Source organism: Talpa europaea (assembly GCF_964194135.1).
Source record: "Talpa europaea genome assembly, chromosome: 6".
Classification (NCBI taxonomy): Eukaryota; Metazoa; Chordata; class Mammalia; order Eulipotyphla; family Talpidae; genus Talpa; species Talpa europaea.
This window is the reverse complement of record NC_140072.1, coordinates 2261829-2288971: the sequence shown is the minus strand read 5'-3', so window position 1 is coordinate 2288971 and position 27143 is coordinate 2261829. Positions and strand designations below refer to the sequence as shown.

The window sequence follows — 27143 nt, the reverse complement described above, 5'->3', positions numbered from 1 at the left end:
TGCCATCCCACATTATACTAGAAGTTCTAGTCAGTGTAATTAGGGGTCCAAATTGGAAAAGAAGAAGTAAAGCTATCTCTCATCTCGAATGATGCGATTCCTTACACAGAAAATCCCAAGGAACCCGCAGGAAAGGTATGGGAGCCAAAGCAGTCAGTAAAATTCAGGGGTCAGATCCACACACAAAAACCAGTTGTGCTTGTCCAGCTGTGGTGACCCATCTGAGAGTAAATGAAGACAGCCGTTCTGTTTACTACAGATTCCAAACGAGTGAAATAATCCAGGAATACATGTAACCAGTGGGGTCAGAGACTTGTGCACTGAAAATGCCACAGCACTGCCAAATCCCAGACCAGTGGAGACATACCCCGTGTTCATGGGTCCATTCACTTGGGACAAGAATAGTCTTTTCAACAGATGGTGCTGGGACAGCTGGTTTTCTACAAGCAAGAGGAAGAAGTGGGGCTTTTTCAGTAGTGTAAAGGAAAATTAAAGTGAAAACTGTCGTAAAAGAGACTGCTTTGGGAATGGTACTTTTTGTGTGTAGGTTTTTCACCCTGTAAATATTACCAGACAGCGTGGCACACCCGTGTCCTGTGCCGGGCTCGACGCTCGCGGAGCTCACTGTCTAGAGAGGAGACAGGCATTCCACGGAGGCACATCCAATTCTGAGTGTGACTGTGGGGTGCCATCAGGTGCGTGTGCTGTGAGGGCTTGTGACAGAGGAGTCGGGTCTGGTCTGAACTCAGACTTTCCTGATGGGAACTGAGCTGAGATACCGAGGCTGAGCGAGTGGAACTAACAGGGGTAAGGCTGAAGGGGGGGCTGTCGTTCACTAAGATTTTGGGGTTCTTGGTTGTCATTCCATAGATGGGATGGGCCTAAAAGTGGATTCGTTGTGTCTGTTGGTTCTAGTCCTTGGCCTGCTGTGCCCTGGCCTCTCCCGGGTGCTCTGCCGGCCCCAGCTGCCCCGTGCGCGCATGTGGGGTGAGTCAATGGTAAACGGCCACTGACCGGCAGGATATGTGAGAGTCCGCCACAAGTTAAAGTCACTTCAGGGCCTATAAGACTCTGAGGCAGCTAGGCGCTTCCGCTGTTCAAGTTTGTAAATGAAATTTATCTTCATTTTTAACCTCTCATGATTAAATAAATAATGACATTATTAGGCAGCTGCTTTTAAATAAAGTGTGACAAATAATGCCTCGATCATAAATTATACCCCTAGAACCTATTTATATTTTGATTTAAAATAGAACTTTTTTCCATGTAATTTAAAACCTCATTTTGAAGGGAAGGGATATGAATGCCTTATGTAATTTCTGCCAAGGAATTAATACGGACTTTCTATAAACCACTGTCGTTTGTAATCAAAATGCTTTTAACTTACATTGATGCTGGCGTTAACAAGTATTGCTGGATTGGTGGCGCAGAAAGAAATTACATTTAAACTTACTAGGAGCTCATTGATGCCTGAGGTTTTATAATGCTTTCTGTGGGCCATTTAACTGCTGGCAACTTTTATTCACATGATTTATAATGCTGAAAATTTCAACTCACTCTTAATTGAAAAGTGAAGTTACTTAAATTCTCTAAATACTAACATTTGGAAAAATATCCGAAAAATAAAGGCACATATGATTTTGGTGGCCCACTGCCAAAAGATTATCATTTACATAAATATCTCTTTCAGCAGAAGAGTTTCATGTATTGAGCTCAAAAGGTTAGAAGAGAGACTTCAATCTGGAAACCAGCGGTAGACTGTTGGCTTGTGAACAGCAGTATTGTTCACTGGATTGGGAGCACTGTTCACACTCAGAGTGAAGCAGAGCGGCATTAAAATTCAGTTCATTTGTTTCGTGTGACTTGTCAGCTGTGTGTTTTATCTGAATATTTCTCGCTTCTCTTCTCAGTGTTTGATGTTGACTCCCAGGCTAGCCGAGCTACCTTTTTAACTGTTTAAGCGCTGATATTTCAGCCACTTATACCGATGACCCTGGGCAACCGCTTTCTATTTCATTTGAAATATATTTAAAATCAGCTTAAATATCATTTTAATTTATTAAGAAGTAATCTCCTTCCAGCGGCCTTCCTCCATTTCACGCATGTGTGCATGAGGCTGTGGAAGGGACTTCCTGAAATTCATTAAGACAAAATTACTATCTTTATTTTCTCACCAGCACCCTATTCTTTTCTTGTTTGCTAATTTTGTTCTGTGGGTTTTCCCTTAGATGGCTTTTAATATTGGGCTACTTGCCAAGCATTGAACGGTAAAGTGCTAGTCCCAAGGAAATGCCATAGCTGACTAAAGTTAGAGTAAGACCCTTCCACTTTTTAAAGGGCATGAAAATTTTACTGCTTTCCTGAAACTGTGCTCAGTATATTTTTATAGCTAATATTCTTGACTAATTGGGAAGTCACTGTTTTAAAGATATCTCCAAATGTACAGTAATTTAAAAACAGCTTGATGAAGTATAAGGGGCCTATAGTAAACTTCTGTATTAAATTGTACAGTTTTACAAGTTTTGATATTTATATATACCCACAAAATCATCACCACAGGCGGGAGAGCGGACATAGTTATCACTTCCAGCATTTTCTTCCTATTCCTTGGGAAGCCTTACCAGTCTCCTTTTTCTCGCACAACCTAACTTCATAGGAACCCCTCTCAGTTTTCTGTCACTGGAGATTGGTTTACATTTTCTATTTTTATATAAATGGAAACATACAACTATGTATTCCTTATTGGCTTTATTCTTTAACACAACATAATGTATTATGAGTCTCATCCATATTGCATATTTAAATAAATGATGCCCTTTTTTTGAAAGGTAGTATTCCCTGATGCGGACATATTACGAGTTATCCGTTCATCTGCGAGTTTACATTTCGCTTATTTTTTGTTTATCATTTACCTCTTGTCTTTTAAGTTCTCCAGATTTTCCCTCCTTCCCTCTCTCTGATGCATTTTACTTACTACCACAGATCAGCACTTTGCCTGGCACTTGAGTAGTTTGGAATTGTCAATATTTGGCCATTTTTGGAGTATATAGTTCAACATAGAAGTGTTTACTAAGTGTTTTTTTTTTGTGTGTGTGTGTGTGTGTGTGGGCAGCCTCGCAGCCCAGCGCTCAACCACTGCGCCACCAGGGGAGGCCCTAAGTGTTTTTCAGTGAATGAGTATTACTCCTTTTTATATTCAAGCTTTGTTTGCATCTGTAAACTCAACTACCTAAAAATTAAAAAAAAAAAATTCAATGACATATTCTATTAGCGATTATTGTGTCTGACTATAAAATCATGTGTTTTTCCCCCTCTTATTTTTTGGTATGTCTAGGTGTTTACAATAGAATATTGAATTGAAATTTATAACGGAAAATAAGACCTTTTTTACAAAAGAAAAATGGTGCTTTTTTTCTAGTTTATGTAATTTATTTAAAAAGTATTCCTTTTCTGGTGCGCAGACCTCTGCTGCTGTGCCCGCTGCTCCCATCAGCAGTGTACTTCGTCGGTCTGCCTGTTCTGTTCCCTGCTCTGGCTCTGGTGAATCCTCTCACCCTCCCGTGCTTCTGACTGTACCCAGTGCTTGCATAAATAAACAAACAAACAAATAAATAAATCTTTTAAAAAATTTATTCCTTTTTTTTCCCTTTGCAAAGGCAAGAAGAATGGTGTGTTGTGTTATAAACATTGATTTTAGAGCAATCAGATTCTCTTTTCTAGTCATGTGACATTAGGCAAGCTTTTGCCTTGTCTGAGGCCCTCTATCCTCATGTGTAGAATACCTGACCTTTGATGAGAAGTTATCATCGGGTGACGCATCAGGACTCAAGTCCTGCCTGTGACCTCAGGCAATCTAATTCTGACCTTTTACTTGTTACCTTGGTAATTTTATAACTATACTGATTTTTTGCTGCTTTTTCTTTAAAAATTTTTAATGAGAGGAAGGTGTGTAATGTATTATTTTATAAATAACAAATTTTATGTTACAGGTAGAATGTTTTTCTACTAATGATATTAATGACCTTTTTCATTTATTTCTTATTTGAAGAATATCAAAGAACATTCCTACAACTAAAGATGTTGAGCCGCTGCTTGAAATAGATGGAGATATACGGAATTTTGAGGTGTTTCTGTCTTCAAGAACCCCTGTTCTTGTGACTCGAGATGTGAAGACCTTTTTGCCATGTACTGTAAACCTCGACCCCAAGCTGCGGGAAATTATTGCAGGTAGGTCTCAGTGGTGAATTTAATTTTTCTTCTGAAGTCTCCCCAAATTTTCCTGTTTCTAACTTAGCTGTATAAATGTCTCCTGCACGATAAAAACAAAAACAAACTAAAAAACACCAAGAAATCCTGAACCAAGCACAACACAGGAGAATTAATGAAATGGAGGCTTAGGGGCCTTGACATTCCCTTAGAAATGTTAAGAAAATGTTACTTGTGAAACTTTATTATGTTTCCAAACCCAAACACCCTGAGCCTTACTTTAGATTTCTTTTAGCAGCTAGTCACCACTTTAAGATGTCAGTTAGTCCGTTGTAATTTTTCAGCCACCAGTCTTGTTTGTAATAGGCATGTCTAGCTAGCGGGGTAAGAAAAGCTTTATAGTGCTTCGAAAATTTTAACTTCAATTTGTGAAGAACACTTGGGCTTTGGGATAATTCAAGTTCTTGAGGCATCAGTTGAACACATGTGCACACTGGTGACACGCCGGCCTTGGTGGGGGCCTGGCCTGTGCACTGGCCTCTCGGTTTCCCAGGAATTGCGAGCCCTGCGCTACTCCTGTGGTCTGTTGTTGTCATTAAGAATCTTCATGAGGTTGATGCTGAAGGTGTATTTTGTGGGAATTGTTTGTTGCTGGTCACAGGGGATGGATCATATCGTGTGCAAACCTGCAGTCTAATGTATTTATTAATACGAGACAAATGGGAGTTATGAGTAGTCAGTAATGCTCTATGAATCACAGGAATCGTTAGAATAGCACAAACAACTTAAAAAGTCAGAGAAAATTTTATAGTTCTGGAGAGAAGAATCCTGATGTCAAATACTTTTCAACTGGTGAAAAAAAGCCGAGCAGTTGGTCTTTTCTCACTAGTATGTATACAAAATACTGAAATTCCCTGTCTACTTCTTGCGTTTGGAATCCCTGGCAAGTGCGTAAAATCATGCTTATCTGGGAACTAAAGGAGGAGGGGTGGGGGGGTGAGTGGACTAATTGCTAATGCTCTGTGTATTTTTTGTCTTCTGGGGTATAATTTAATCTTTCAGATGTTCGTGCTGCGAGAGACCAGATTAATATCGGAGGACTCGCATATCCCCCACTTCCTTTACACGATGCCCCTCCCAGGCCGCCTTCTGGCTACAGCCAGCCTCCTTCTGTGTGTTCCTCTTCTACCTCCTTCAATGGGCCCTTTGCAGGGGGGGTTGTGTCTCCACAGCCCCACAGCAGCTACTACAGTGGCATGACGGGACCTCAGCACCCGTTCTATAACAGGGTAAGGACGTGCTTGGAATCCTTCATTTTAACAGTTTGTTCAAGGGGTGGATCTGAAATTTCTTATGGGTTCTGTTAATTGTTTTGAAACTGTCCTTTGGACTTCAAATGTTATGACTGAATTTTAAATATATGATTTTTTAATCAAAAGAATGTTCTATTTTAGTGAGTTCTAGATCTCATTTGAATCAGAATATTAGAGATACTTTTCGTTTTTATTGTCTTGATAAGAAAGTGAACTTCAGGGTCTGTGCTTGTATTTGTTTAAAATACAAGCTGTTTTTGTATCTGTTCCTGTACTTGTTTATAAACAAGTGTTCCATTTGTTACATCCTGTCTCAGAATTTATATTGACATTTAAAAGGATACACTTAAATTTTGACAGTAGTTTAGTGAACCTGTATTTTGTATGTGTTCTAGCTTTTAAATGTGAGATAATGATAGAATATACTGCTCGTAAGACTCAGATGTCAATAATAGCACTAGCCCATTTCCAGAGGTTCATTTCAAGTCATCATCAGGCTTGTATAGTTGTTTACTTATTGAGATTAGCCTTAAGTAAGACTAAGATGAACAACTTTGTTGCTTTAAAACAAACAAACAAAATTAATTAATTAATATAACAATCTGAAAATTTAAATAGTATGTGTTAAGTTTGGGTTTTGAGGTCATATGGAATATGTGTGAGCCTTCTTTTCTTTTTTTTTTCCCACTTGTATTAAAATTTTGGAGTTATTTTATTGGTTAGTTTCATTTGATAAGTCTCATTACACTTTGATTTCTGTAATTGTTTATCCCCTTCTTTTGTTACGTGTTTTTTCCATAGCCATTCTTTGCCCCATACCTTTACACGCCAAGGTATTACCCTGGCAGTTCCCAACATCTCATCTCACGTCCATCAGTAAAATCGAATTTGCCCAGAGATCAGAGCAATGGCCTAGTAAGTATAAAAAAGGGTAACTAAAGTATTAATCCAATAAAATCATAGATAGCATTAGTGGTTTGGTTATTTCCTTTCTTAGTAAAAGAGCATAATTTATTTTTTAAATAATATTAAGAAATATAAGCTATTACTAACGTAAGATGTATGTTGTTTTCATTTCTGGTAAATATCTTTGGAAGAAAAATGACTAGCAATCTCAGTAAGTGCTCAGTTGTTTACAACCTGAGTTGCTGGCTTGTAATGTAGTGTTTGTTATCAAAGCTTTAAAAACTAAACCTTTACATCTGCTAATTTTGACTCTTTTTAAAGGACATAAGTATATGGCGTCTGTGTAGATGTTAGCCCTATTGTGAAAAATTAAAGGATGTATTGACAGAACACTTTAATCTAATGGCAGAAATTAAATAGGATAAGGAAAGTTATTCAAATATACTATGGAGTCTTATCCAAAACCAAAAAAAATGCATTTGTGCCTAAAATCTTAGGTGTTCCTGATGATAAACTTAACAATTAAAAAAAAATTCCTGTTGATATATTTTTATAAGCCAGGAGGTAAAATCTATAGCTCTTAAACTGGCATCTAAATTTTAAATCAGTCGCCGAAGGAAAAACCTAATCACATACAGGTTTCAGTGTCATGTTTTGTTATTTTTACATCGTGTTCATTCATCATCCTAGCTTGGTTCATCCCCTCACCTTTCACCTACACTCTTGTTTTGTGTTGTTAGGAGGTTATCAAGGAGGATGCTGCTGAGGGGCTTCCTTCACCCACAGACTCCTCGAGGGTAACGGAGTAGTCCTGTGGTGTGGAACGCCAGCCACTCGTCCCTATGTGGCAGTAACCACTGTCTAACGTGCTGACGGCCGTCCACTAACTGCACTGTGGTGTGATGGCCACTAGTCTGAGTAGCTGAGTACTAATGATTAAGTTCATGGGTTACTCAAAAAGCTAATGTTTAACTTTACTCTTTATTTCCTCCTGCTTTTCCCCTTTTTCAATGACATGGAATGGATTTTTTTTTTTTAAATTGTTCAATAAGGAGGAGTTTTTCCAATAGCCATCAGGAGCATATTCAGTTGATGGTGTTCATTTCTTAGTATTGAGCTCTATTTTCACATTTGACTATTTTTTTAAGCCTGAGGTTGGTTCTACTCGTGTATTTTTGAAAGTATCCAGAATTACCCTTGATACTACAAAAAGACATTATGAGCTAGATGGCATAGACCTAAAATGGATCTTTAGTGATTCATTTTTAGCTTAGGTGTCTACAGCTCATAAAGCCTTAGTATAAGTGCCATACTACTTTTCTTTATCTGTATAAATATTAAAGTAAAATTTCCAGATAAATGCAGAGCTGTCCAGCACATAAAGGGAATTATTTTGAACTTTTCTTTTGACAACACTTTAATGTAGGGTGTTTTTTTTTTTTTTTTTTGAAAGAATGAACTTATATAGAAATCACTTTGTATATTAGTTAGAACTTTCTACTTAGTCAGGAGAGTACATTTATTGTGATGAACTTTAAAATCTTCATTTACTAAGTCAATGGGAAATTTAAGGCTCTAATTTGTATTTAACTTCTGCTGATTTATTTACAGAATGTTACATAAACATCATCAATTTAATCTAATGCTATGCTGAAATGTGGCATAGCAGTTAAAATTAATGTGTGGTTAAAATTATCTGCATCCTAAATTGATCGATAGTTTTTAAGTTAAAACATGTATATGGGTAGGCAGTAGTATTTTAACTTTAACTTTCTTTGAGTAAGTGTTAGTAATAGAGAAAAGAAGGGAACCATGATTCTTTTTAACTCATTAACTTTTCAGCTGAAGTGTTTAAGTGACTTCAGTTATCCAGGAATGCACTGGAAACCAGTGTCTTTGATATTAGGGGATGCTTTCGTTCATGGACCATCGCCACTGTGTGGAAGGAGACCTCTTAGTTTAGTCAGAGAGCTTGTAATAGAGATTCACACATGTAGTGCAATTCTCTGAGTTAAGATTCATCAACAAACTTGATGAAAGTCAGATACAGTGAAGCAGTTAATGGTCTTCCACAGACATGCTGAGAATAGCTGTTCCCATGTTTACAATGTGAACAGACGCTTGGCATGAAAATATCTAGTTTCTTTCAGGGACCAGTTTTTGGGGAAGGGGAAATAATGCAATTCTTGAGATGTGTAGAGAATAACCAAGAGAAAAGGTACTCTCCACCTGCTAGTGCCTCCACCTTTGTGTAATAAAATAACTGGCTATTTGCTGCTTTTTTAATATCAAAAGGTAGTTTGGCAATCTTAGTGAATACTAGCTTACCAAGCTTACCAAGCTTTCTTTGCTTTTAAGAATTTAACAATGACAATAGCATGTAAAAATTATTTTGTAGAAGACTAGCAAAAAGTAGACAGTTCAAAATGACATAAAAGCAGTGGTGGAAATACAAAGAAGTATCAATACATGGGCACGTTGTCTGGGGCCTTTATAGCTGAATCAACGTGGGGGTTAATATAAAAGGTATTTAGCCCTTCATGACTTTCCAATCCTGTGCTAGAAAACCCTCGACATTCCTGGGGTAACAGGACTGCAGATTGAGTCCATTGCCACTCGTCCAGCTGTCCTCTGTGCAACACCTGATGACTAGAGCTGCTGGTAGCTAATTCAGGAGATACATAAACACTTTTGTCTTACCATTACAGACAGAAAAAGGAGCAGCGACAAGCAGCCACCAAAAAGTCAGGTCATAAGCAGCTAGCCACACCTGCTGCAGTCTTCCCAATATGGTGCTCCTGTCTTTTTTTTACCACAAGGAATTTCTTTCTTTCTTTTTTTTTTTTTTCCTTTTTTAAAGATTTATTTATTTATTTATTTATACAAGCACTGGGTACGCAGAAGGGTGGTAGGGTGAGAGAATTCACCAGAACCAGAGCAGAGAGCAGAACAGGCAGACTGACGAAATACACTGCTGAGGGGAGCAGCGGGCGGCAGGAGAGGTCTGCGCGCCATGTGGGACCCTTGCTGGCGGCCAGGGATCGAACCGGCGCTGCAGAGGCTGCGGACAGCTTTGCACCCTGCGCTCAATGGCTGCGCCACCAGGGAGGCCCCCACCACAAGGAATTTCTGATAAATCTTTTATGTAACAGATCCTTATGAAAATAATTGGGCCTTCTCATATAAGGGTTATAGCTCGTGAAAGTCACTGAAGGCTTACCAGATAAATGTTAGCTCCGTCCCAGTGTTTCACCACGTAAAGATGCGAAATCCAAGTCTGGGTACTAACATTTTTATCTAGGATTTTGAGAAAATATATGTCAAACCTTGTAAAACAGGGGAAAGATATCAACATTGGACCCAAGAACATTAGAACCAGCAAGGGGACTAGTGTTAATGTGTTAAAGCAGAGACACGTGTTTTTAGAATTGAAATCTTAATCAGACTCCAATTTAAGAAAACCCAGTGAGAGCAGATTCTGGTGCCGGTGCTGGACTGACCTGCTGGCTTTGGGGGTCCCTAGAGAACACGGGTAATTGGAATCTAGTCCAGCTCCATGCTTTAGTGCAGCGGAGGGACCCGGCCTGTGAGTCTAACCTGAGGCTGGGGGAGGGAGCATAGGGAGGAACTTGGCATGGGCCCAGCCCTCCATGCAGCACGGTCCCCTCACCCCACTGAAGCCGAGCATGGCTTAGTCAGGTGTTTGACTTCCAGTAAATAGAGGCTGGCGACTAGCTCTTTGCCTCTAGGACACGTTCCTTAGCCTCTCTGATATTCAGCTACTTTGTGGGCCTGACCTAAGGTTTGTTCAGTGTTAATATTCTAAAAGTACTTAATGCTAATTATTACTACCCCAAAGGCTAAATTCCATAGAGCTTTAAAGACTCGGAAACCAAAACATTTTCATGTTAAATAATCATTGTCTCAGTAGCGGGAGTAGCATCCAGTCAGTTTAGATGAATTCAGCCTTAAAAAAAGCTTTTTTATTGAAGTAACGTTTTTTAACATTATACAGGTTCCAGGGGTGGAACATTCTATTCTGAATCCGTGTATACTGTTGGCTCTTCTGTGGCCTAAAAGGTGTCAGTCTGTTTTGTTTTCTTAGGATTTAGAAGGATTTCTAGGCTACTTGAATGCTCCAAATACTTTAAAATTTTGGACTGTCCAGGGAAATTTTACCTGGTGCCTTGACTTTGTCTCAGTCCAGTTCCCAGTGAGCAGTAAGGCAGTCAGAGCTGCCGGACGGACCACGTGGAGGCCTGTGTTGAGCCCCGGCTCCTCGGGAGTGTTTTGTTGCCGTATTTCCAGAGTTGCTCTTATGAGGAGCGTGGTCTGTTTTTATTTAAGGTGTGCTGCTCATGGTGTTAACCTGTGTTTCATTGAAGAGCATGTCTTCAAAGGCCAGGGCGTTGTAACATTTTTTTTTACCCTTTTATCCTTCCTTGAATTATGTGGCACAGAGTACCTGTATGATTGGTTATTCGTCGGCCAGAAGCTGTGCTGTGTATCAACCAGGCACTGTTCTAGTGGGATAGTGAGCAAAACTCTTGGGGGTCCCACCCTCATCGAGCCACAGTTGTGAGGCCTACCAAGGGGATCTGCAGTGCAACTGAGCCATTCTTTCTTTGCCACAGGGTTACTTGAAACCTCCAAACAGCTTTGTTTAGATCGCTTTTATACTTCCATGTGAAGACAGGAAGGTGATTCATTAGCACAAAGTTGAGTTGTAAAGAACTTCAGAATCGCAAAGGCAGTGACAGCACAGTGTCCTGTTTCCCAGGGTGCTGTTACTTTTACTCTGGGAGACTGATGAAATGCTAAGTTCATAAAGGTATTAAAAGTGAAGGCCTTGGTTTTCATTAACCTGGATCCAGTCAGTGGAATGACTAAGTAAAAGGTAAAAAAAAAAAAAGATGGGGTTCAATTGATCATTTTTATTTCCACCACTGGTTTAGAACTTACAAGCTGTTTTCAAACAAATATGTGTCCCAATCAAACCCTCTCTCATTGCTCAGGAGCAGGCGTGGATGCGAAAGCTAAAGATGCTGTGGGTAAGGAGTGGGGGGCTTCGGGGTCCTCAGATGGCAGCTCAGGACAGTCCTCCCTGTCTGCTCTCAGCCATGTCTGAGAAGGGTCAGTCACACTTTCTGAAGTATTTGGGAAGTGCATTTTTAAAATTCTGCTTCAATTTAGGAAAGTGTTAGCTTCTGTTTTTTAAGAATACATTGAAAAATCGTATTCACTTCCAACTTGAAAGTATTTGTGTTAAACTTCAACTCGGGAATATTTTCCCTAAACAACTAATAAATTGCAACTAAACGGAGATGTTTTCACAGATACAGGATATTGGAGTAGCGATATCCGAGAAGTCCTGGAGCACAGCTAAAAACGAACACAATCATATTCACTGCAGTTGTTTCATCCTTGTGTTTTTTTCAAAGAGTGCCCTTAAAATGTAGTGTTGAGCCTCACCTGTCAACTTTGACCGAATTGTTACTTCTCATGTAGTTTGTAGAGTAAGTTCTGTTTTCTAACTGGGTGAACAATAGCTTTCTTCTGTGTTTTGGGTATGGTGTAGTAAACTACTTTCATTAGCACTCCTTATTTGATATTTTTTAAATCGCCACACACACACACACACACACACACACGCGTGTGCACGCAGAGACTCTGACAGAACCCTATTTATAATAAGGCTGGTGTAAACTAGAAAAAAAACCAGGTCCCCACAAGTCATCCAGCTACTGCGTCTGCTAAAGAAACGCAGCTGAGCAAGGCCAGGAAAGCCCTCCCCATTATTGTGCTAAATTAACTTTGAGTCATTGTCAGTCATCTTTAGATTATTTCAACTTTTTAAAACTATTTGCCAGCAACATAGGTATTCAAAAATAATATATACGGTGGTGTCTGCTTTGAATTAGAGTTTAAAAAAAGTCAACATCACTGAAACAGGTTCTTTAATCAAAGCATGCAGGCATTTTTTAGTTACTGTTATGATTTCTTGACCTGTGAGACTCTTAAGACCTTTCTTTTTGAGTGGCAATGTAGGGCGTCTATGGGCCACATGCCCAAGGGAACAAACCCCAACTTTGAAAAGGATATAACTGAGCATAAACTATCTTACAAAGTGTAAATTGCAAGTATTTAAATCTTATTATTAAACTGGTTAATTCTAGTTATAACTTTTTAATTAGACTCTTTGGAAATGAAACTCGTGTATAGTAGGAATATCGACTTTTCATAGCAAATTGGATACCTGGCTTTCTTGTTGAATGTATGACCCATGCATTATTCTTTTAATAGGAGAAACATACATTTTGAGAGCACTTGTAATGAAAGTAACCGCTGCGCGTGTGCACATTTGTGCAAGTGCTTGTGCTGTGTCTGTGAGAGGTGGTTTGTCCAAAGTGTTGGGAAGGAGTGCGGCCTGTGTTTATGATGAATGTGTATTTGATGTTTTACTTCAAAGTCAAGTTCTTCATTCTCTTTTATTCCTTCCTTAAAGCCGTGTGACACTGGGTTTAACAGACAGAGACAGGTACAGAGCCTTTCAGTGAGATCTTTTCTCAGTAGACTCTTAGATGCGCTCATTGGCAACTTCATGCTGGGCTGTTTATAAATCTCTGCTCGTTTGCATTTTGTTTTACTAGCTGCTTCCAGCCTCTGCATGGCACTCGTTTCTGCTTCTTCAATTAATTTACCGAAGACGATAATGTCAGAGTGTAGTTGTAGTCTACTTACAGTAGAAAATGATAGTTTCATCTGGTAATCAATCTGTTTTGTTAGCTTTTACCTGGAAAAATTCTGATTTGTGTGCAGTTTGAAAGTTTATATTTAACAGCTTAAACAAACTAACATCTTCTGTATTAGTTTTCCATATTTGAGCGAACTTTTTTTTTTTTTATAAACTGTGATGTATGCTGAAATTATTTGTTCTTGACTTATAACAGGTAAATTTCAAGTAAGAGTGCATAGTGGTAGATTTTAAAGTAGCATCCTTCTGTGTATCGTCAAAACAATATATTAGCTTTCCATTAAGAATTTAATTGTTGAATCTGCTTTTTCCTTCCCACATTTGTTTACTTTCTCCTTCCTTTTATGAGTTTATATCCAAAAATCATTGTTTTATGAGATTTATTTCTAAAAATTCATTTGGTTTCAAAATAACTTTGATATATGTGATTATTTTAGAAAATACCTGACAGGTAATTGCTATTTCTCCTTTATTCAAAGAAGCATATTGAGACATTTTAATTTATTGAAAAGTACCCCTTATTTTGATAAAACTCAGTTTATAAATGATCAAAACTCAGACTATAGCTTTGGAATTCAGGGATCTTACGTCTGTGTGTGTATGTGTCTTATGAAGCTGCAAAAATCATTGAGAGATAATATATACTTTCTGCATTATCCCCATGAGGCAGAAAATATATTTTAAAATAATTAATAAAATATAGCAGTTTTAAAGGATCATGAAAATAAATTATGTGGAGTTTTGTTTTGAAAGGAAGAGAGTGGTATCTTTATAAACATGTCTCTGATGCTGGGCCCTCAGCCTCTGTGACGATAAGGTGCTCTAATGTACATCCCCCTGCGCCCCCAGTGCTGACAGGGGTAATTGCTTCCATTCTGTTATACTTTCCCTTTTTAGCACAATCAGAAATAGAGTTCTTTTGTGATTAAAAAAAAAGACAACTTTTTACTTTAAAATAATTTTAGATTTAAGAAAAGGCACAAAAATAGCATTCTCTCAGCGTTAACACCGTGTGTAACTGCAGTGTATTTCTTAGGAGCAGGAATCCAGATTGGCACAATACTATTAACTAAACCCCAGACTTCACTGACTATCACCAGTGTTCCTACAAATGCCCTTGCCCTGGTCCTCAAATCCAGTCGTGTCTCACTGCCATATCTCAAGGAAATTCTCCTTAACCTCCCCCGGGCGCTCCCTGAGCCACTTACTCCTCCATCTCCCTGTCGCCCGGGCCCTGGCTCTTGGAGAACACTGGTTAGGTATTTTGCAGGCTGCGCCTCTGGGTTGTCTGCTGTTTCCTCTTGACTAGAAGGAGGTTTGCTCTGACTGGAGGACCCCAGGAGCGACGCTGTGCCCTGCGAGGGCGTCCTGTCAGAGGTCCGCCATGGCCTGGCCTCACCCTTGGTGACCCTCGCCTCGCCCACGTGGCTAACGGGGCTCCTGCCAGGTTTCATCCCTGCAAAGCTTTAGTTTTCCCTTTGTGATGAATAATGATCTTGGGGGAGATACTTCGGAACTCTGCAATATCCTGTTTTTGCCCATTAATTTTAGTGTCTCTGGCATCTTGTGGACAACACTGTCACTGCGGTGTTTGCCCCATGGCCCCTTTCTACCTCCCTCTTCTGCCTTGTTGAATGGAATCCTGTAAGGGAAAGCTGTCTCTTCTTCCTCACTTGCTTACTTATTCAATTACTTACATCAGTTTGGGCTTAAGTTCATATGATCATTATTTTGGTGATCAGATGTTCATTTGTGATTTTTGAACCACGAAAACGTGAACCAGTATAAATGGATCCAAGGAAAAGAAACAGGTAGAGGAATACCAATGTTTGAAATACAGGATTAAAGATCATTTAAAAGATAAATATTTCTCAACACTAAAATATATGAGCTACTGATAGGTGCTAAACCACGGCCAAGCCTCGCAAACTTTGTACTAACTAGAGAAGCCAGCCACACAAGGTCGCCAGCCACGTGGTTCCCGGTGCACGCCGTCAGAACAGGCAGATTTAAGACAGAAAAGAGATTCATGGTTGCCAGAGGCTGGAGTGGGTGTTGGAGGGATGGAATGTAACTGCCGGTGGTTACAGGGACTTTCTAGAGAGATGAAAATGTCCTGATTGGTGGTGGTGATGGTTTCACAACTAGGTAAATAGACTAAAAGTCACTGAACTGTGCGCTTTAAATTGAAGAGTTGTATAGCATGTTAATATTTCAATAAAGCTGTCTTAAAAGAAGGAAAAGGTTAAAAAAAAAAGTCATTATTAAAAATTCTCAAAAAGCATTTTAAATTTCCAAAGTAGGTAGTGGATAATTAGCATTGTGGATGTCGGCTGTCCTCTAGGCGGGACCTAGCATCTGTGTATAGAGACGGAAGACTGAACTGTGAAAGTCCCAGTGTTTTGCTCTTAGTATTTTTGAAGCACTTGAACCTCAGACCATATAATAGGTGGCATATTTTAAATTTATATTTAATTAAAAGCAAGCTAAATTAAAAGTGTTTGGTGCAGTATATTCCAAGTCATTAATTTCCAAATTTTTATGAGCTTGTCTTATACTTATAAATTTGCTAAGGCTCCCTGACTCTCATAAAATTGGTACCCAGCTGTATTTAATCCGTCTCTCATTCACTAGCAATCTCTCTACTTACGAATAAATGTATGTATAAAGATGTGTGTGCATGTGCTCAGTGGTGTGTGATCCTTCCGTGTCACAGACGAGGCTCGACACTAGCTGACAGGCCGCGCTGGCGGTGCTGTAGTCTGCTTTGCCCTGAGAATGGCAGAGGCAGGAGCGGCGAGTGTAAACGCCCACAGCCTTGAGCAGGGAATTTCTACTTTTTGTTTTAAGATGACATTGGACCGTGACGGGGAGATCATTTGGAGCATTGTCCTCTATCTAGTCGGCCTGCCTTTCTCTGTGGTGATAGTTTCTGCAAACGTTTTTAAAATAGTTGGAACAAGGAAATGAGGACGTCATAAGCTTTTTCATGTTGGGGTGCTGGTCCAAATCCACCACCAACTAGCTACTTACCCTGTGGCTTTGAAGTCATAACTTTCTCTCTCTTGACCTCAGTGCCTGCATCTGTAACTGAGGAGATTTGTAGTAGGCCACATGCAAATACTTCTTTGCTTGTCACCACACTCAAAATGTTTTCCTTCTAAATAAATATTAGAATAGTTTATTATTTTGACTTCTCTTTTAAGCAAGACCACATTTTAATGGGTTGTACTTACTTTCACGTGTGTTAGGAAGTAATACTGTTGTTTTATATTTATATTTACCTGGTCACTGTATAGATTACTAAGGGAGGTTCTAGATCCCTTGGATATAAAGTCTAATCAAGTGCTGAAGGCGTTAGCTGCTGCAGACTATTAAGGTTGCTTGCGAAGACAGTTAGTTGTTTGGTGTAGGCACTTTCAAAGTTGTGTCGTAGATTCAGCTTTTGCAATATAAGCATCAGTGATGCCCCCATTTGTTTCTTTTCGTTTGAAGCCCCACACCACCCCCACCTTACCTTCCTCTTAATTGACTGCACCCTTCCCTCCTAGGCTGAGCTGTAAACATTTGAGAAGGTAGCCTAGGCTTGGTTCTTGGGAGAGTCTGTCTTAGGAAAGTGCTTTTGATCAGACTGCATCTGCTTAATGAAAGCTGCTCCTTAAGTATGGCAGTCGCTGCACCTGTGCCCGGGGCATTCCCCTTATTACACACATCCACTGTTTTCACTTGGTTTGGAAGTGTGTTAACCAGAGGGCTTCATGACGCGCCTTCATGAGTGCCGCTGGCATGTGACTGCCTCTCTGGCCTCGAAGGTGATTCATACATGTGCTTTTCTGTGACTTATTTAGGGGTCAGGCTCAGCCTCGGGACCAGTGATATCACTGAATTCAATGAACGTGGATGCGATATGTGAGAAGCTGAAGCAGATCGAAGGACTAGACCAGAGCATGCTGCCCCAGTACTGTGCCACCATCAAGAAGGTGAGGCCATGCCCACTGCCCGAGGCCGGGCGAGGGCGGGGCTTGGCGCCCAGTGTGTGTGCGTGCTCGGCTGCTGCCAGAGGGGCACTCTGTGCGACAGGAAGCCTTCCATGGACACATGCACCCCAAATCGCCCCATTCACCCATAGCATATAAGTGGGTAAAAGAAAAAGTGGCTGTGTGACTGTGTGATTTGAAAAAATGCCTTAATGTAAGTGAAAGGTGCTGTGATGAGAAATACAAACCAGGGGCTTCACCTTAGAGAAACGGTAAAACTCCCATTTCCAGGTTACAGCATCGAACCCAAAGGCCTCTTATGTCACATTTTCTTTAATTGTAAAATTATTTGTGACTTAGCAATTACCTAAGTAAAGCAGCCTTCTTTTCCCCCAAATTTTCACTTTCTTGTCTTATATATAATATATCTTAGGAGTTATGATTGTGTTCCTTTTGCTGAAACTTCCTTGCCAACATGTCTGAGGTGCTTTATTTCTCTCTAGATCTTATTCTTGCCATGCTAGTAACTTCCAAGAAGTTGGACAGAGATGCCTGGGGCTGTGAGGAACCTTTCCCTGTCCGAGTCTAACGGCTACAGTAGATATTTCCACTCAGTTACACTTTTCCTACTACAGTCAAGGAGAGTAACAGGCCTCTCATGTTACATAAAGAGCGGTGTCTGGAGCTTTCAAAGAATTATGAGTAGATAGAGGTGCCATTTGACTAATCTTAACCTACACTTAGTCAGAAGGGTTTCAGATAACGCCCTTTTCTCTACAGATCTGGTTAGTGGTCATCCTGTTTGCAAAGGGGCAAGCGCTGTCTCTCCCACGCACAAACCCAGCTCCTCCTGGCAGCCTGGCTGCTGTCAGCAAAGAGTGAGGCTCCCGGCAGGACCCCTCCGTGGCAGTGTCTCCGTCAGCACAGCCTCTGCTGCCCACTCAGCCCTTTGTTCCCAGCCCGACTTTCTGAGCCCCTGTAACAGCCGCTCCCTGCTGGGCCAACCTGCCCGCACTCCCCGGCAGGACCTCTGTCACGGCTGCTCCGCTCACTCTCCTTCAGAATTCACTTGGAAGCTGAACATTCTGCTGCTTTTAAACACTGGTATTCAACAGTTTTCCCACAGTTAATAAAATCAGATTTTGTATTTTGTAAAATCAGTCAACCGCCTGTTATTGCAAAGAAAATTCCAGTGCTTCTATGTGGGGGAAACTAGAAATACAGAGACTTGATAGTGATACGGTATTTTTTGTGAGTTAATAGACTAGGAGATTAGCAGGCAGACATCCTCTCGGGAAGTCGTCCAATGTAAGTGACACACTCCAGGGCCTGCTCGTTTGCACGTCCTGGCGCGAGGGCACACACTGCCAGCCCCTCACACTCATGCGTGTCTGTCACAAGGGTGCAGGCGCAAACTCACAGTTTTGTTATTGCTCATGACAGAGTAGGTGGGTTTGGAGGTAGCTGGGAGTGTACCAGCTCTTGGGTTGCTTCCCGAAGAGTGATTTGCTCACTTTGAAGGTTTAAGATACTTTAGAAACTGTCTTGGCTTTCGGCAGCGGCTTATGTTCAAATTCAGTTTGTTTATTATATTATTACGTGGCATGATGACCTGTATTACCTTAATATTTTCTAGTCTCTGATAACTTTTTAAAAACTAAATGTAAAGGTACTTTTTAATCACCAATAATTCAGAATATCTCACCTTCTGTTTGTCTTCCTCCTTGTTTTTCCTTCCGTTCAGGCAAACATAAACGGTCGTGTGTTAGCTCAGTGCAACATTGATGAACTGAAGAAAGAGATGAACATGAATTTTGGAGACTGGCACCTTTTCAGAAGCACAGTAAGAGATTTTGTATTTATAGCTTGATTTACAACCTGACGTAAGGCAAGTTCCAGTGAGTACTCGTCTAAACCAATGTTTTTCTGTATTTTAAAAAACACGTTGAACTGCAGTTTGCACTCGTGTGCGAGCCGTGTGTGCTGGTGCATGAATAGCCACAGGCGCGCTTGGCAGCCTTTGCCTTTTGGGCATTCAGCTTAGCGCTTTGGGAGGAGGCGACCCACCAGTTCCCGTGCCTCCGTGACAAGGACTTGCTGGTCCCCTGACCGCAGTCGGGTGCTGCGGCCTTGACGTCGGTGTCTGTCCTCGTCAGGCCTGCATGGCTGGTGGTAGCGAGTCATGTTACATCAGTCCTGGCGTCTGATAACCCGATCGGCTTCCTCATTCCCCACCGTCCCCGCGTCGTCTGACGGCCTGGCCCGGCCCAGCCGGATCCCCTTACCTGTTTCTTAGCGATTTTCCAACAACTACCCCGCCTGCTCGGGGACTGTCGATGCCCGTCTGCCCACGCTGCCCTGGGCTTGGGCACTTCTTGTCCTCTCTTCTCCTGCTGCTGCAGTTCCTGCTGGAAACCTGCCTTCATGCTTCCGCCACGGTCCTGCGCGGGTTTCCCTCCTGTGGCGTTTTGCTCTGGTCTAAAGTTAAATCCTAAACTTAAGTAGTTACATTGTGGTCCAAGGAGAGTTATGTGTATGTAACTACATATATGATTATTGTCGTTCTCTTAATAGTTAAAATGAAAGATAAGCAGATAAAGTACAAGTTCATTTCCAAGAAGTCTGCGTTCTCATTGCCATTATAATAACCTAATAACCTGTGAAATACTTTCTAGTTTCCGAAACGTAATTTGTCGGTGTGGCTAGCAGTGCTGTTTTCGTCTTCTGTTAAGGTGCTCGAAATGAGAAATGCAGAAAACCAAGTGGCCCCTGAGGACCCACGTTTGCTCAGTGAGAACAACAGCGGCCCAGCCCCTCATGGCGAATCTGCTCGCCATTCTTCACATGAGTTGCCGCACACCGAGCTCTCCAGTCAGACTCCCTACACACTGAACTTCAGCTTTGAAGAACTGAACACACTGGGCCTGGATGAAGGCGCCCCACGTCACAGCAATCTCAGTTGGCAGGTGCTTATTAAATGTCATTTTTTCATAGTACATGAGCATAGGTCTGTTCTTAAGTCATCGTTGATGAGGCCTTTCTATAGTCATTCAGAAAATATTTCACGGGCGCCAAAAGGAACAATGTCGAGCATGCATGGCTCTCTAGGGGCGTACTCCTTTGGAGAGGACATTCTGTAAAAACAAAAAAATAAGATTATTTCCAAAATTAATAAGAACTGAAAATAATAAAGCAGGTGATGGGGAACTCAGACCGGGGCCACCTTAGGTAGTAGTGTGCTGGCAAAGCTTAGCCTCTTCTTGCTGCTTTCTTATTTAACTCCATTAATTGTTGGCTAAACTACATCTTTATGGGAAAACTTGCCATAGAGTATCCCTTTGAGCACCATAACTTGGCTTCTCAGCATCTAAGCATACTGTTCATGAACATTCGTTTCCTTTTTATCACCTGATGTTGGATATGGACAGTTGCTTCTTTGGAGGGAGGGCCAGTGAGGATGAAGAATAAAAGCAAGTTAGAGACACGCATGAGAAAGAGTGATGGGAGAAGAAGAAGCAAATAAACGAGGAAAACCAGTGCGGGATATAGAGAGAGAAAACACCAGTGAGGGAGGGGACACAGGAAGTGGCTGCACAGAAACTCCACTTCGGGAGTGGCTGTGGGGGCCACGCCTGGCGGGCTGTGGGTAGTAAAAATGTTTCTTTTGTCGTTATCTTTTTCTGCATAGTCCCTACCTTGTTTTCTTAAGTTGGGAAACCATTTTGTACTGTTTTAAGAACAGCGCTTCATTTCTTTCCCCTGCTATTCCTTTTAACATTTCTTGAGAAACCTTCATCCTCAGCTTTTCCATTTGGTATTCTGCAGTGGCCTGAAAGCAGCCTTTCCATGAAAGCCGTGGTTCTCTGCGTTGTTTTAAATCTCAGAACCCCTTTATACTCTTAAAAACTATTGAAGGCTCAAGGGAGCTTTTGCTTATGCAAATTTTATGTCAATCCTTATTATAAATAAAAATAGAGCTTTTAAAAATATTTATCAGTTTATTAAAATAAATTACATTAATATAAATAGCATGTTGGTGAAAAATGACAGTATTTTCCAGAACACAGCAAAATTAAGTATTGTTTTGCACATCCCTCTAGTGAAGAGAGTTAGATTCCCGTCTCTGCCTCTGTCTTAAGTCTGCTGTGCTCTCACAGTGGACACTGTGGTGAGAGTGGCAGCGCCAAGGCAGTTGACATCACCTGCTCCTCTGAGAGTGGCTGGGGCCCGCTGGGCCCACCAGGGGGGTGTGCCCGCAAGGGTCGGTCCAGGTGCGGGGCCTTCGCCCGGCGGGCCTGTCCTCCCTGTGGAGGGCAGAGTCAGCCGCATTTCTGCCGCTTCGTTTTAGCTTTTGCTTTTGTCTCTTTTTTTTTCTCTTTCCTTATCTGTACTGTTGCTTGCCATTTATTAGCTATGGGGCATCTAGAAGAATTCTAATCCTGAAACTTCACATTAGTCATGCAACTTTTATAAATGTTTCCTGTATTTACCAGCACCTGACTCTTGGTCTCAAGGCTTCCGTTTCTGTCATTCGGACCCTGTGCTTACCTTTCACTTTGTTCTTGCCGCTTAAATTTTTTTTTTTTTTGTTTGTACTTTGAGTATATTTTCTTACTGTGATTTGAAATTGGACAGAAACGTCCTATCGTACAAATTGAGAAAGGTTATTTTTAACACTTGTTGAAGACGTGAGTGTTTTTGTTTGAGATATCTCTTAACCCCCATCTTCTTTCTCTTTTCTAAGAGAAATTGCTATTTCATCAATACAGTGACTTTCACCCTAAAGTTAAAAGTTTTAAGTTATAAAAACAAGCTAAGATTACATGTTCATGCAACATTTAATTATACTTTTAGCTATTAACAGTAAACTCATTTTATAATAATTTGTATAAAGCTTTCTAATAACAGTTAAAATTACTCATAAGTTCACAGTTTTTGTTAACTGTGTTAGGCAGAAGTCTTTGAAAATAATTTAGTTTTTTGTTGACTTTAAACATTTGTAGTATATATTTATATCTCCTAAACTGTTGTTTATTACGCCTTTTTTTGTTTTGCTTACTTGAATTTTTCAATTTTTTTTCCTCTCTCCACAGTCACAAACTCGCCGAACCCCAAGTCTTTCGAGTCTCAATTCCCAGGATTCCAGTATTGAAATCTCAAAGCTTACCGACAAGGTGCAGGCTGAGTACAGGGACGCCTATCGAGAGTACATTGCTCAGATGTCTCAGTTAGAAGGGGGCACGGGCCCCGTGACCCTTAGTGGCAGATCGTCTCCACATGGCACATACTACATGGGCCAGAGTGCATCAGGGGGCTCCATTCATTCTAACCTAGAACCAGAAAAGGGGAAAGATAGTGACCCAAAGCCAGACGAGGGAAGGAAGTCATTTTTAATGAAGAGGGGAGATGTCGTAGATTATTCATCATCAGGGGTTTCCACTAGTGAGGCCTCACCCCTGGATCCCATCACTGAAGAAGATGAAAAGTCTGACCAGTCAGGTAGTAAGCTGCTGCCAGGCAAGAAATCCTCAGAAAGGTCAAGTCTCTTCCAGACAGATTTGAAGCTCAAGGGAGGTGGACTGCGCTACCAGAAACTTCCGAGTGATGAAGACGAATCTGGGACCGAAGAATCAGATAATACTCCACTGCTCAAAGATGACAAAGATAGAAAAGCTGAAGGGAAGGTTGAAAGAGTGTTGAAGTCTCCGGAACACAGTGCTGAGCCCATCAGAACCTTCATCAAAGCCAAAGAGTACTTATCCGATGCCCTCCTGGACAAGAAGGACTCGTCTGACTCAGGAGTGAGGTCCAACGAAAGTTCTCCCAATCACTCTCTTCACAATGAAGCGGCTGACGGGTCCCAGCTTGAGAAGGCAAATCTCATCGAACTTGAAGATGACAGCCACGGCGGGAAACGGGGGATACCACATAGCTTGAGCGGCCTGCAAGATCCAATTATAGCCCGCATGTCCATCTGCTCCGAAGACAAGAAGAGCCCTTCCGAGTGCAGCTTGATCGCGAGCAGCCCTGAAGAAAACTGGCCAGCGTGCCAGAAAGCCTACAATCTGAACCGGACGCCCAGCACCGTGACTCTGAACAACAACAGCGCCCCAGCCAACAGAGCCAATCAGAATTTCGACGAAATGGAGGGAATTAGGGAGACTTCCCAAGTCATCTTGAGGCCTGGTTCCAGTTCCAACCCCACTGCGATTCAGAATGAAAACCTGAAGAGCATGACGCACAAGCGAAGCCAGCGTTCCAGCTACACGCGGCTCTCGAAGGATTCTGCCGAGCTCCACGCAGTCGCCTCTTCTGATAGCACAGGTTTTGGAGAAGAGAGAGAGAGCATTCTTTAGGACGTCGAGCAAAAGCAGAATGGTGTTACTGTGCCATCGTGAACGCAGTCGACCTGGGTTTTATAGCAAATCTGTCCGCATATCGTCTCTGTGCATCTCACCTCACGCTGTGGATGCTCGGGAGGCCTCGGGTGAGGAGACACGCAGTGTCCAGTGAGGAGAGGGTGAGAGAGGGCGAGCGGCTGTCACACCTCCTTCTCTGTGATCAGGAGACTGCACCTCACGACTGCTGCTACCCCTTTCGTCAGGAGATGGCCCCATGAAACTATTTGAGATAAGACTTGAGTGTAAAGATAGGTCTGACGTATTTCATTATATGTAAAAGGCTTAGTTTGCCAAAGAAAATGAAAGGCTAGAGATCCCTTTTGTAGGCCACTCATTCATCAGATATTTGAGGAACGATGCAGCATTAGATGAACTGGAAGCATATTTTGATTTTATGGGGTAAAAAGAAAAGATTTACAGCTTCTGGGGTTGCCCGGAGACTAAAGGTAAAAACTGTATAAATTGAAAACCAGTGTCTGTCTAATAGGCAGACTGAGTACAGACTTTACATTTTACATCGAAAATAGATAACAAAGAGGGCTTAACCCTTGATAAAGTGAGTGAACAGTACTCGAGTAGAGCCCCGATCGCTGGCCACACGGATTGTGGAGTGTGGCTGCTCTGCGCCCGCATGCTCTTCTCCCCAGCCCCAGTCCTGGCTTCGGGCACCACCTGCGGCCGAAGGACGCCCCCCCCCCCCCCCCCCCACTGGGCCTCCCAGCGGCTGTCATGTTGAGCCTAGCAATGAGAGGAAAAACCCAAACTTATCTTCTGGAAAATCAAGGTGATGTGGGTAATAAAAGACACTAATAAATAAGTGAATGAGGAAATAATTACATCAAAAAGGTCAGTGACAGCTGATAGATGACAAAGGAATCTTTAATTAGGTGACTCTAATAAATCATTGCCTTCCATAGCAGGGCAGAGCTTGCTTGCTTTGTTCCTGAATTGGATGCTGAGTCTCCCCATGGTCCTCATAAGGAGGTACTTCTAAGAGTTTAGAAACATGTAACAGAAAAGGGTAAAGGAAGATAAAACCGATGCGACTTCCCATTCACGGTCAGCAGAGTTGACGGTCACCTGTAGTGCGTGTGACCAGGACCCACCCTGCTGTCTCGTGTGTGTAGGGTTAGCTACAGAGTACGCTCTCCGTCAGTCAAGGCTGCAGATGGTAAACCTGCAGATGTGTAATTACCTGAATTTAGTGTTTGCCATGTGATGAGTACCACAATGAATTTTTATTAATTTGCTTAATAAATTCTTTACTTGACCAGTCTTGCACTTAACAGTTGGCTCTCAGTTTTATGGCCTCAGTGGTAGCGTGTAATGTAGCCGTGTAGAGTGTCCGTCTTGCATGACTTGAACAAATGTTTTAACCAATTAGGAAAAAAGGCAGGATGTTACCACCATCATATATTGAAGTGTTAACATTTTACTCTTTATAGTGTTCAGCAGTTTGCAATATTATGTAATTAGCAATTCAGAGACAATGTTTTGTTCCTTTTCAGGTGAGTAGATGCAACTTACTGTTGTAGTACATTCTTTACACTGTTTGTGAAGTTGATCCTCGAGTATAAAGTGTATTCGTACTCCATTAAAGTAGTAAGATATCGAAAACAATAAAAAAATTGCATGCTATTTTGACTCATGAATTTTTATTCACTACGGTGGTAATGGTTCACATATTAATTAAATATTAAACACCAATTTATGTGTTTGCTTTGTCATCTCGGAGAGTTTGTTGAAGACCTCCAGGCTCGCGTAGCGCCAGAGCAGTCTGCGCTGCCACCACTGGCCTTGTCAAGAAAGCTTGGCTCTTGCGGCCCAGGACCTGGTGGGGGCACAGCTGCACCCTCTGTCCCGGGCACTGTGGCGACAGGAAGCAGGCTTTCCAGCTCCTGGGAGGATCTCGATTAAGTTATTATATGAAGAGTCAGGAAAAGTTTGTTTTTTCATACTGTTACAGAAATTGACAAACCAGATGGGTTATTGAGTCACACGTCGTCCTTTTGAATCTGTGTGTGTGTTTTATCTAAATATATAACTCGGTCTGATCTCACATATGCAAAACTCGGCTTTAAGCTGGGTGAAAAATGATAGAAAAGAAAGTTGGAGCTCTAAATTTTCTAGTCTCTTCATAATTCAGTCTTTACATATTTTATAACCACTTCACCTTCCTTCACTTTACGCCGCAGAGAGTTCTGTTCACGCAGCAGAACGTTGAGCCAGGTTGACTCCTGGGACGTGTGGGGCGCGCCGAGCCTCAGCCTTTCTGCAGAGCAGCATGAAGGGCAGGGCAGCTTCCCTGAGCTGCTTGTTTAGGGGCACCTCTCGGATCCCGGGGATCTCCAGCATTCGTAACCAAACCAATATTTTCTCAATGTTAGCAAGAAATTTGTTTTCGTGTTATATTTTACTTATTTAAATCTTACATAGTCATCTGAATAATTTTAATTGCCTAGCCAAGTAACTAGGTCCCCTTAACTCACATGAGGGGATGGGCAGGTAAAAGGGAGCATGCGCCAAAACTAATTTGGCAAGCTCTTGGGACAGAATATTGGGGCTCCTTTCTCCCCAGCCTGCCTTTCTAGAGTGTGCAGAGGCTTCATGCAAGGGAAGAAGCCGGGGAGAGGCATTTGCCTGGAGTAGGGGTGGAGGCTGCTGGGCGTGGTGGGCTATCGGAAATGATTGCATTTTTGATTTCCAGGTTGTGGTCTCCCTTCCTTCCCTACCCTAGAATTTTAATCATGGGCTGCAAACAAAAGCTAGAACAATGTGTGACAGTGAGCCAGCCCTGGATGGCTGCTCAGTGGCTCATCCCGAGAAAGGTTAAGAATCCTTGGTTGACACTGATTAGCTCGAAAGAGAACTTAAAATCTTACATAATTTTAAACCCTTTCATGCCTAGGGAGAAAATGCTGCCCTTGAGACAGACAAACCTGCAGAGGACCCAGTTTAAGGTATGTAAAAAAGGAGTCAGCAGTTTGACGCCAACTGTTGAAAGCAGATCCCCAATTAGAGAATTCACATCCCACCGCTTTAAGGAGTAGAGTGCGCCGAGAACCCGCTACAACCTTCACTTGAAGTTAGTTGCCACGGCCTACATCAGCAAAGCTTTTCTGGGCCAATGTCTGGCGAAGCACGGCCCTGGTGGACCTGGTCCTCCCTGGCCGGGTCTCCGCAGAGCAAGGTCTCAGAACGCGGCTCCCTGGAAGGCGGAGCAGAAACACCGAGTGGGCCCGGGCGGCTGCGGGAGGGGCTGGCTCCGGGTGCCCAGGCACGGCGAGGCGCTCAGAACCAGAAGGAGGCAGAGGAATGAAGGGCCAGTCAACACAGAAACAATTATTGCCAAGCTCTTAGTAGGATGTGGCTTTCAAAGTCAATAAAATGTCAGGGATTTGGCTTACCTGCGGTGAAGACCAACACGATTGGTGAAAACACAGATTACCTAATATTGTCCGTACAGACAGTGTGACTTTAAAGCAGGCGGCGCTGCCGGCCTGTGGCTGTGATCAGCCATCCCGTTTACACCTCGTAAGCCTTCATTTCCTGAGGCTAGTGTGCGTTTTGGCGGGCACCCACACTG

The 27143-nt window shown here is 41.9% G+C and overlaps 1 protein-coding gene across 9 annotated transcripts in view; it reads left to right on the top strand.

Moving 5' to 3' along the window:
- Nucleotides 1-23512, top strand: part of KIDINS220 (kinase D interacting substrate 220) — a gene marked incomplete at both ends in the record, with an annotated part of 74873 nt that extends 51361 nt beyond the window's left edge. For 2 of the 9 annotated variants that reach the window (XM_084234504.1, XM_084234503.1), the window contains 8 exons: nt 4049-4227; nt 5269-5495; nt 6321-6434; nt 7166-7222; nt 17028-17159; nt 18901-18999; nt 19889-20122; nt 22250-23512. In XM_084234504.1, the coding sequence (XP_084090630.1) occupies nt 4049-4227; nt 5269-5495; nt 6321-6434; nt 7166-7222; nt 17028-17159; nt 18901-18999; nt 19889-20122; nt 22250-23512 (2305 nt within the window). Of the gene's footprint in view, nt 1-4048; nt 4228-5268; nt 5496-6320; nt 6435-7165; nt 7223-11440; nt 11477-12930; nt 12964-17027; nt 17160-18900; nt 19000-19888; nt 20123-22249 lie in introns of all 9 variants that reach the window. The other 7 variants (XM_084234507.1, XM_084234506.1, XM_084234509.1 and 4 more) reach the window with 5 other exon arrangements.
- Between the last annotated feature and the right edge of the window lie 3631 nt (nt 23513-27143).